This window comes from Bison bison, unplaced genomic scaffold (assembly GCF_000754665.1).
Source record: "Bison bison bison isolate TAMUID 2011002044 unplaced genomic scaffold, Bison_UMD1.0 scf7180017864377, whole genome shotgun sequence".
Classification (NCBI taxonomy): domain Eukaryota; kingdom Metazoa; phylum Chordata; class Mammalia; order Artiodactyla; family Bovidae; genus Bison; species Bison bison.
This window is the reverse complement of record NW_011494949.1, coordinates 3925374-3936089: the sequence shown is the minus strand read 5'-3', so window position 1 is coordinate 3936089 and position 10716 is coordinate 3925374. Positions and strand designations below refer to the sequence as shown.

The 10716-nt window shown below is 58.0% G+C and overlaps 1 protein-coding gene across 1 annotated transcript in view; it reads right to left on the bottom strand.

Moving 5' to 3' along the window:
- Positions 1-637: 637 nt before the first annotated feature.
- The window catches only part of ADAMTS16 (ADAM metallopeptidase with thrombospondin type 1 motif, 16), a 195796-nt gene continuing 185717 nt past the window's right edge, over positions 638-10716 (bottom strand). The window contains exons 23-27 of the mRNA XM_010857145.1: positions 10687-10710; positions 10320-10514; positions 7609-7833; positions 3180-3327; positions 638-1746 (exon numbers count right to left, since the gene is read on the bottom strand). Of these exons, the coding sequence (XP_010855447.1) occupies positions 1631-1746; positions 3180-3327; positions 7609-7833; positions 10320-10514; positions 10687-10710 (708 nt within the window). The 3' untranslated portion in view covers positions 638-1630. The remainder of the gene's footprint in view (positions 1747-3179; positions 3328-7608; positions 7834-10319; positions 10515-10686; positions 10711-10716) is intronic.

Here is a 10716-nt window from a genome sequence, read left to right as displayed (position 1 = left end):
GCTCATAACCTACGGTGCCTGTGTCTCTAGAGAATGCTGACTAATAAAGCAGGCTGAAGTGAAAGTCGCTCAGTTGTGTCTAACTTGTTGCAATCCTGTGGACTGTAGCCCAACAGTCTGTCCCTGGAATTCTTCAGGCAAGAATACTGGAGTGGGTTGCCATTCCCTTCTCTGGGGTGGCGGGGGGCGGGGTGGTCTTCCCGACCCAGGGATCGAACCTGGTTTTCCCGCACAGTGGGCAGATTCTTCACCTGGTTCTCCGGCACAGTGGGCAGATTCTTTATCGTCTGAGCCATCAGGGAAGCTCAGTGAAGCAGGGAGCGCCTGTTAATTGATCGTGGCGTCTCTAGGGAGGCCGCACCTACCCGTTGCAGACTGCAGGTGCAGCTGGAGAAAACCTGGTCCCTGGGCAGGGAGCTGTGGCCCTGCCCCTGGCACTGGCCACCACCATCCCCAGGTCACCAGCTGTCTTCCCTGCAGCCTTCTCACTCAGGGGCCCTGTCTACTCAGACTGGTTCTAGCACTTTCTACCATATTCTGAGCTCCATTTCTGCCTCTCTGAGGCCAGGATCCCGATTCTGTGCCTGTCTTCCGCATTTCCGAGTAAACCTCACAAAGAATCACAGCTGTTCAGAAGCACGCTGCACAATATAAAATTTATTATAAAACTTCAGCAAATATAAATATCCAGGAGCCATTTGGAATGGAGACCACACCGCAGAAAAAGACTGAAATCTGGGGTTGGGTGGGGAGGGGAGGTTGGAGGCCCCCTGCTGCGTAGCTTTTCACCTGGAAATCCTTGGCCTCCCTTCAGAATGGATGTTAGGAAAACAACCAAAATTTACGGGGAAAAAAATCAAAAACCCTGCAGCACATAAAAGCAAACCCAAGTGGGCCAATCACAGCCCACAGTGCTTGGTGTAAACCCCATGGAGTCTCTAACTCGGGTCCAGCCTGTCATTCTGCCACTTGAAAGAGAAAAGCATTAAGAAATGCGTTTACATAGGAACACTCACTTGTAAATAACTGAGAAAGAGAGAAAAGGCAACATGTGAGAATTCTTTCTTGCTTCCAACGGGTCTGAAAGGGACAGAGCACCATGGCGGGAATTTCATTTCCCGTTTCCAGAGGCCAGGCTCCCCACCAGCATGGAGACCAGCTCACCTGCCCGGGGCCACCCGGGGTCCCTGTGCAGAGAAACCGCCGCTGGGGCAGGACACAGGCCTCGGGACACTGGGGATGCAGCCCGGAGGGGCTGACCCCGCCTCCGGAATTGGTGGTTTCCAGGTGGCAGCTGGGCCAGTCCTTAGAAGCAGACCTTCTGCAAGTCTTCCTTATTCCGGGCTGGCCTGCTTTGCCAGAGGTCCGCGGTTCAGGGCGAGCAGGTTGGGGAGCTCTGTCCTGACTCCACGCCTCCTCCCCGCCAAGTGTGTGCCTGTGTGCCCGGGGATGAACACACACACACACCCACCCACGTGCATGCACACACACACACACGTGCATGCACACACAGGCACATGTGTAGTCTGGTCCAGGAGCTCCGCACGGATTTTTCTTCTTCCTGGGACGCCTGCTGGTGGAGAGACCACACGGCCAGCTGGTGCTGGAGACGGCCCCCGTGCCTGCCGGCTCACAGGTTGGACGTGGAGCAGGCTTTGCAGCACTGCTGGCCGTAGAAGCGGTGGCCGCACACCCCGTGCTGGGGCGCCAGGGCACACCAGCGGAAGCGGTCCCCGCAGGAGGCACCTGAAAGCCAGCAGCCCCGCGTCAGTCACTGGTGCCGCACCCCACCCTGGGTCAGCCGCCACCCGCGGAAACCCCGGCAAACCAAGGCAAGCCTGCTGCCACCCTGTGGCTGCTCTGCAGGGAGGGCAGCTCTGCAGGTCACACGGACCATGTGGGTCGTGCTGTTTTCACAAGATCTTTCTTGGCAGGTTCCTGCAAAGCTGTCATTTTCTGCTTTTTGTGCTAAACACCCCCCACGGAACCACTCAGCCACCCGAGACAACGGGTCTTCTGTGGACTGGACTCTGGTTCTCGGATCCCTGATTGAAGCAGACCACTCACTCTCCTCCAGCCCCATTTTCTCCTCCAGGAATCTCGACAGACAGACAGACAGGGCACGGTGCTGCAAATCCCCAAGGCACTTTGGGTATGTGTGCAGGGATCGCGTTTACCGAGCAGCCAAGGAGCAGCAGGAGGAGAAGGGGACGACAGAGGATGAGATGGTTGGATGGCATCACCGACTCAATGGACATGAGTTTGAGTGAACTCCGGGAGTTGGTGATGAACAGGGAGGCCTGGCGTGCTGCAGTCCATGGGGTCGCAGAGTCGGACATGACTGAGCGACTGAACTGAACTGAAGGAAATCCCATGGACAGAGGAGCATAGCACGCTGCAGTCCACGGGGTTGCAAAAGAATGGGACACGACTTGGCGACCCTAACATCAACAACAAATGAATACGTTGGGGTCTCGTTTAACTTGGGGTGCAAAAGGCTGCTTTACTCAGAATGGCCTTCCCTGAATACAGACGGCAGCACGGAAACACAAGAGGCAGTTGTGCTTGCTGTGAGCCAAATGGCTCTCGCAGCCGCCTGTGCCGTTTCCGGGGAGGGAGGCGTGAGCAGCGAGGGGTCTGCTCCGTGGGCCCTTTCATGGGGGAGGGAGGCGTGAGCAGCGAGCGGTCTGCTCCGTGGGCCCTTTCATGGGGGAGGGAGGCGTGAGCAGCGAGCGGTCTGCTCCGTGGGCCCTTTCATGGGGGAGGGAGGCGTGAGCAGCGAGCGGTCTGCTCCGTGGGCCCTTTCATGGGGGAGGGAGGCGTGAGCAGCGAGCGGTCTGCTCCGTGGGCCCTTTCATGGGGGAGGGAGGCGTGAGCAGCGAGCGGTCTGCTCCGTGGGCCCTTTCATGGGGGAGGGAGGCGTGAGCAGCGAGCGGTCTGCTCCGTGGGCCCTTTCATGGGGGAGGGAGGCGTGAGCAGCGAGCGGTCTGCTCCGTGGGCCCTTTCATGGGGAAAACTGGTGAAGGTGGAGAGAGAACAGTGCAGCGGACACAAGACCCTCTAACCGGCGGGGAGCCCTGGTCGCTCAGCTCTCTTAGCAACCACTCCAGAAGCCCGACAGCCCCAGCCGGATCGCGAAGGTCAAACCCAGGCGGGGGAGGGGGGGCCCCGACACTCACCTTTCTTCTCTGCGATGGGGCAGAACCGGGTGTTGCAGGCCTGGGAGACGGTGGGCTTCTGCAGCACGGAGCAGCCCGCGGCCGGCCGGCCCCCCGCCAGGCACTGCACGGACCGCATCTGCATGCCGCCCCCGCAGCTGGCCGTGCACTGCGGGAGACACGAGCCGCCGTCACGCTGGGCCACCCGGCCGTCCAGCCATCCCTTTCTACGGGTCCCCTCCACCCAGGCTCCGCAAGGTGGTCTCTCTGTTTCTCGACTGGGGTAGGGGGCTGAACACAAGTTGCATATTTCCCAGGTATGGACACTGGGAAGACGGGCCCAGAAGTCTGAACATCTTGAATCATCAAGGGTTCGATGGACACACACAAAGCGACACCTGTCTGGGGATACAGGCTGCAGGCCCGTCCCGAGACCCTCTCACAAGCCAGCCTTTCTGGTGCCCCTGACTCGGAAAAGCTTGACAAGCCAGCCCCCTCCACAGAGGCACAAAGACAGCCCTCTGGACCCCAAGTTTTGCAGGGACTCCGGATGCCTGGGCATGGCCGCCCCCTCCCAGGAACACCATGTCCCTACACTGGGGCCCCGCACTCTGAGGCTCAGAGCACAGAGGAGCCAGGGCAGGGAGAGGCGGCTCGGTCAGATCAGTCCTCACCAGCGGGCCGGGCACATACCCCATAGACCACGGCAGTGGGTCCACTGGAGACCCACTGCTGGCAAGAAACCGGGAGAGACCCAAACCTGCAGCAATGAATCTGCCCAGAAAGAAAGCGGCTCACAGTCCAGACCGAATTCTGACAAGCTCACGGCATGGCTCACACAAGGCTGCGTGTTCAAGAATGCTAAGAATGTTAAGTGGTAGAGGAGCCCCTGCAGAAAGATGGGGTCAGGAAACAATCTGGAGGTCCTGGTGCACAGTGGGTTAAGTTAAATAGTCGCGTTAATGCGTGAGGATAAAGCTCTGCTGATCTGGAGACACACACACAACTCAGGCTGCTGCCAAGATGTGTGGACAGGACCAATGCCAGGATCCCCCTCGAGCAGTGGCCCGGGGGTGGTCTTCCACGGCCGAAACCGCCCATGGCCAGACTCTGAGGACCGGCTGCAGACAGAGCCAGGGGAGGTGGCTTGTAAACCCCTTGGGAGAGGGACGCAGTGATGCGGTAAGTAGAACATCTTGGTTTGCCCCTCGACGGAGGAGAGAAGCTGGAAACAGAGTCGCCAGAGCTCATAAGCTGAAGGAGTCGTTCTTTCTTCTTTTTTCCCTCTTTCGGGACAGGACGTCTGGGCCTCTGGAGAGAAAACCCAGGGCTTTTCGCTGATGAGCGTGTGGGTTTGGAACACACCCTGTGAGGCTGAGCCCTGCTCTTCAAATTCAACATCATCGGCGAACGCTGTGGGTCGCCCCGTTTCAGGGTAGGACACCGGCAGCCGGGAGCGCGACAGTGCCACGGGCAAACTGGACACGCGTCCCCGAGTCGTCAGGCCCGCTCGAGTCGTGTCAGCTGTCTTCCTGGGACTGTGGCGTCTCTGAGCGTCCCGGCAGAACCATGCCTGAGTCGTCAGGCCCGCTCGGCCGCGCCAGCTGTCTTCCTGGGACTGTGGCGTCTCTGAGCGTCCCGGCAGAACCACGCTCCTGGCCCGCAGCCTCTGACTCGGGTCCCAGGCGCTCCCTCAGCCCCTGTCCCGGGCTGGGAACTCACTCGGGGACCTGGTTCCTAGTTCTCTTTTCTCATCCATAGTGTTGAACCTCTCTGCCTTGGAGTTGAATTTCTTTCATCACGAGCAGCAGGGCAGACTGCCACTCCCTGCATATATCATATCTGTTTATATTTGAACCCAAGTTGTGGGCACAGAGGTTGATATAACTATATTTACAGAAAACAGTTTTTACAATTAAAATTCACGTTTTAACATGCTGATACTTTTGACCTACTTAAAACAGGAAATGCTTGAAAAGGATACAGTCCAAATGTCCTGTGGTCCAGTATTTTAAATGAAACAGTTTCTAATACCATTCGGGGAGGAGTTCCTGTATTTCTAAATGAAAAGGTGACATCAGATTTGAAGATGTGCTAAGTCATTTCAGTTGTGTTCGACTCTTTGCCATTCCATGGACCTCAGCCCACCAGGCTCCTCTGTCCGTGGGATTCTCCAGGCAAGAATACTGGGGTGGGCTGCCATGCCCTCTCTCCAGAGGATCTTCCTCACCCAGGGATTGAACCCGTGTGTCTTCTGTCTCCTGCACTGGCAGCTGGGTTCTTCACTGCTAGCACCACTGGGAAGCCCCAAGTTTGGAGATAAGCAGAACCAAAGGCACAAGCACACCTAGAGGGCAGGTGCAGAGTGGGCGGCGAGCGAGAGCAGCCTCCGGCGGGCTTCAAAGACTCCGCTGCTCCCCATGGCCTGGCCGCAGAGCGCACAGTGTCGATGACAGGGACACCAGCCCCAGACGAGAGTGAAGCTGTGCTGGAGGGGAAAGTTCTCCAGATGAGGACCAGATGCGGCTGCCCTCAGGCACTCATGGATTTGCTTTTCATCTGAAATTCCACATTCCGCAAACACTCCCTGAATACTCAGTATGGAGAGTGTGCCCTGGTGGACACTGGGGACTGTATATATAAAATATGCATGCATGTATGTGTACACATATGTCAACATGGGGAACACACCACAGAACAGCAGGGCACTCGCCACAGAGTGACCGGTCTGGACAGCTGTTTTGTGACTGCATCCGCTTTCAAGCAGCTCACGTCAGCGGGGCAGCCTTGACCTCTGACAAGGCCGCAGCACGGACGTGGCACGATTCTGGGATGGGAGGCGCGATTCTCCACTCCGGAGTCCGCTTTCTGTCCTTGCTTCCTTTTTAGCACAGGGCGCCTGGGAAGCTCGAGGATGCGGGACGCGCTTCCTGGGAGGGCAGTCATTGCCTGGGCAGGGAAGACTGCCACCTGCAGCTGCCCGGGTCATTCCCGTGGCACCAGGCACGGAGCACGCCTTGTGGGAAGTGATTTGGAGAGAGACGAAGACTCCTGAAAGTTCCTCTGAAAGCGATGGGGAGCAGACATCCGCCTGCGGTTCCCGGGATCAGCCTCTGGAATCAACGAAGATCCCGCTTGCTGGCCCTGAGAGATCTTCTGCGATGGGAGTGTCCCGGTGGCCTGGTGCTCCGTGGATCTCATAAACTTGGTAGGACTTCACCTCGGAGGTCCTGGAGCCAGTGTTGCCTGATACGGTTATGAGAGCTGGCCCAGGCGGGAGCACAGACGTTCGTGGCCGTCCCCGCTATCTTCATCTGCTTTCTCTGTTTTCTTCATGTGGACCATTTTTAAAGTCCCTACTGAATTTACTACAATATTGCTTCTGCTTTATGTTTTGCTTTTTGGCCTTGAGGAATTAAGATCTTACCTCCAGGGATGGAGCCTGCACCTCCTGCACTGGAAGGCCAAGCCCCAGCCACCGGCCTGCCAGGCAAGTCCCTTCCTTTGCTTCTTAAAAACTGACCACCCAGACCCAAGTGCCCAAGAAGACACTGGGCTCTGAGCTGCTCTTGTGTTGCCCTCACTCACAGATGGCAACAGGACAGGCAGAGAGGGCTGCGAGGAGCCCAAAGCCAGAAGCAGGGCCAGGAAGTAGGCTGGGTCAACAGTAGTGTGTGCAGAATTCTTCCCTTACAGCTGCAGGGAGCGCGGGAGGAGGAGGGAACTGGGGACACGGAGACGCCAGGACAGATCCCGCAGCCCCTCTCGGCCTGGGCTGGCCAAGCCTGGGGACCAGGCGGGTTACAGCCATTGTGGGGGCTCAACCCCCATCCTCATTTGCTCAGCTTTGTGGTTGGCCTCAAACAGACTTACAATCACCTGTTTCTTCCAGATCTCGCATTTCTTCCCCATCCATACTCACCTCTGGGGAGCTCAGCCCAGCTTTTACCCAAACCATTACATCCTCTTACCCTGCACAGGGTTAGGGTTTAGAACAACCACGCTGAGCCTGTGTGATCAGTCATGTCCGACTCTGTGAGACCCCATGGACGGTAGCCCACCAGGCCCTCTGTGCATGGGATTCTCCAGGCAAGAACACTGGAGTGGGTTGCCATTTCCTTCTCCCGGGGATCATCGCCATCCAGAGATAGCACCCACAGATCCTCCATCTCCTGCATTGGCAGGCTGGTTCTTCTTCACCACCAGCGCCAACTGGGAGGCCCTAGAACAATCACAAGTGCCCTAAAAGATGGAGTAACCTTTGGAGATCACCCCCTGGAAGGGCCCCCGCAACCCCGACCCCCAGAAACCCAACACCTCATGGGCTCTGGATGGAAGGGCCTGGAGCTGGCTCCATGGGCCTGGGGGCTACACTCTGGCAGAAACCTTCCAGCCCAGGGCAGCTGGCAACACCGAAGAGGGGCTCTGCCCGCCACCCCTTCACCCCTACCTGAGACCAGGGCGAGGCAAACCAGCTGGCCCGCGGGGGTCCTGCAGCAGCAAATGCGGGGCGTTTGGGGCAGGGAAACGGGGCACAGGCACGCTGCAGCTCCAGCTGGGGCTGCGGCAGGTGCAGGCACTTCTTGGAGGCCAGCTCACGGTACTTCCCAGACATGTACTTCTCAGCACACTTCAGGAACCTTTTCTGGGTTCCTCTTTCACAGGTAACAGAGCACTGAAAAGAAGACAACCAAGGACGTGCGTGAAAGGCATGTCTCTCCACGTGGTGGCCGTCTCTCTCGCAAAATCGTTGAGTGGAGATGCCTCCTGATTTCGTCAGCCTGAACATTTATAGATGTGTGAACAGTCAGTCCATCCTAAACAACATCAACCCTGAATACTCATGGGAAGGACTGATGCTGAAGCTGAAGCTCCAATACTTTGGCCACCTGATTGATACTTTTGAACTGAGGTGTTGGAGAAGACTCTTGAGGGTCCCTTGGACTGCAAGGAGATCAAATCAGTCCATCCTAAAGGAAATCAACCCTGAATGCTCATTGGAAGGACTGATAATGAAGCTGAAACTCCAATACTTTGGCAACCTGATGCAAAGAACTGACCTATTTGAAAAGACCCTGATGCTGGGAAAGATTGAAGGCAAGAGGAGAAGCAGACGACAGAGAATGAGATGGCTGGATGGCATCACCAACTCAATGGACATGGGTTTGGGTGAACTCCGGGAGTTGGTGATGGACAGGGAGGCCTGGCGTGCTGGGGGTCCCAAAGAGTCGGACACAACTTAGCGAGTGAACAACAAACAGTCAGTGAAATTTATGGGACCTCTGCATTTTAAAATGGTGTTAACAGTATCTGCCAAAAAAACAACAACTCTCTTGAGGTCACAGTGGCCTGGTACTAGAGACATAAGTTGGGGCAGGGCAGTTAGAAACCGTGAAGGGAGTAATTCCGGAGCTATCACTGCACTGGGGAGTGAAGATGCTGGGCTGTAACCGATACCAGAATGCACTGGAATCTACCGCACAAGGATGTCAGGTAAACCCCAGAGCTCCTCAGATTCACACACGCAACAGCAGCATGATGCTGGCCCCTAGCACAGGGGCAGGCAGGGGAGACCCAGGGCTTCCATCTCCTCCGGGAAGCTGAGTGCTGCCCTGGACAGAGCACAGCAGGCTCATTCGTTCCGACCAGATGTGCTCTGAGCCCGAGCTGCCGCTGCAGCCGCACCCTCTTGCATGGACAGCGGGGCCCTGGGCCAACCTGTGGCCAGGCGGGGCTGCAGCCACGTGACACACGGGGATGACGCAGAAGGCCAGGCACAGACTGCACCAGGAGGCTGGCTCGGAGGTCACAGGGCAGGTCCCGGGGGCTGGCATCGCTGCCCCGGGCTGGCATGTCTGCAGGTCCCATCCACGGAGGAGGCTGGGTGCCCGGGGCTCTGGCCTCATGCTCAGGCTCGGCTTTGGGGTGTGCTTGGCGGGTCCTGCTGCCAGAACAGAGCTGGAGGGCTCCTCTCGGGGGCTTGTTGGGGCCAAGCCTGAGGGAAGCTCTGGGGTGTGGTGAGTGTGTGTGTGTGTGTGTGTGTGCATGCCCGAATGTGTTAGATATTCAGGGCAAGGGATTTCCATCTGGACACCTTCCAGACACCGTGTGTGTTAATCTCTCAGTCATGTCTGACCCTTGGTGATCCCAAGGACTGTAATCCACCAGGCTCCTCTGTCCATGGGCTTCTCCAGGCAAGAATACTGGAGTGGGCAGCCATTCCCTTCACCAGAGGATCTTCCCAACACAGTGATCAAACCCCGTACTGCAGGCGGGTTCTTTACCACCTCGCCACCTGGGAAGCCCTTACTAGGCAGATCAAGCTGTTTCCTTCCTAAGGACTCAGCCTCTGGAGATATGCATAGAATCAAATGTCTCCTAATGACTGCATGATTCAGTCATCTAGACACTGACGCCCCTGTTCTCAGGTGAGAGAGGATCGGGAGTTCTTCCTTAGCAGCAGCAGGGTTCACGCAGTAGTGATGCTGTTTTTATTTTTCAGGGGCAAACAAGGGCTGTCTCATTCGGGGTAAATGTCCTGCCTGGCACGCCGTCACTTTACAGAGGCCTTCATCCCTCCTGGACTAGACGCCATTGGTGGCCTGGGTGGGGATGAGACCCCGAGTCTGTCCCTGAGGGCCAGGGATCAGGGGGCCTTCTTTCCCCGGTTGCTATGGAAACCAGCTGTGTGGGCTGCGTACACCCATGCATCTCAGGACACGCTGTCTCCTCCTGCGGTTGCCCCCCTGCCCCACCACCTAGGCACGTCCTGGGAAACGGCTGCAGCTGCTCGGGGTGAGGTGGGTCCCCCAGCCCACAGCGGGCATGATGAACACCCCCCGGCCAGCACCTGTTCACCCACCCATCCACTCCACATCGAGGGAGGGATGATTGTGTGGGTGACCTGGGTGGGGTGCTCCACGGATGTGATACGAAAGCCAGAGGACACGCCAAGGAGTGGAGGCCAGGTGTGGGGCTGAATACCAGGGGCAGTGGGACCGGAGACTTAGAGGAAAGGAGCGGAAGCAGAGGAACCCAGCAAGGAGGGGTGGCCCTGAGGTGGAAGGTGGTCGACCCAGTTCCACCTGGACCCGGCACGCCTACCTGGGACCAATGCATCTACCTGGGATCTGGCACACCCACCTGGGAAGGTGCACCCACCTGGGACCAGGCGGACACGAGCCACTGCAGCTTCCTGTGCTTGTGGCAGCGCCTGAGCAGACAGGCCTCTTGAGTCCTGGGCTTGGGCTCCGCGGTGCAGACGGCGTCCGGCAGCAGCTGTGCCCTGGCTGAGGGGTTGGTGCTCTTACAGGCCACGGACCTCTTCCGCCAGCCCTTCCCGCAGGTTCGTGAGCACTGCGCGCAGGAAGAGCGAGTGTCGGCTCCCTCGAGAGGGGGATGGGACCGAGCTGGGGCTCCAGCCCTGAGCCCCGAGGCTGGGGAGACTCCAGGTGCCCCCACACCCTGCACTGCACAGGAGGGACCCCATTCACCACCCCACCCATGCCAGCCCCCCCACCCCACTTACCTCCGCCCAGGGCCCGGTGCTCCACGCCGG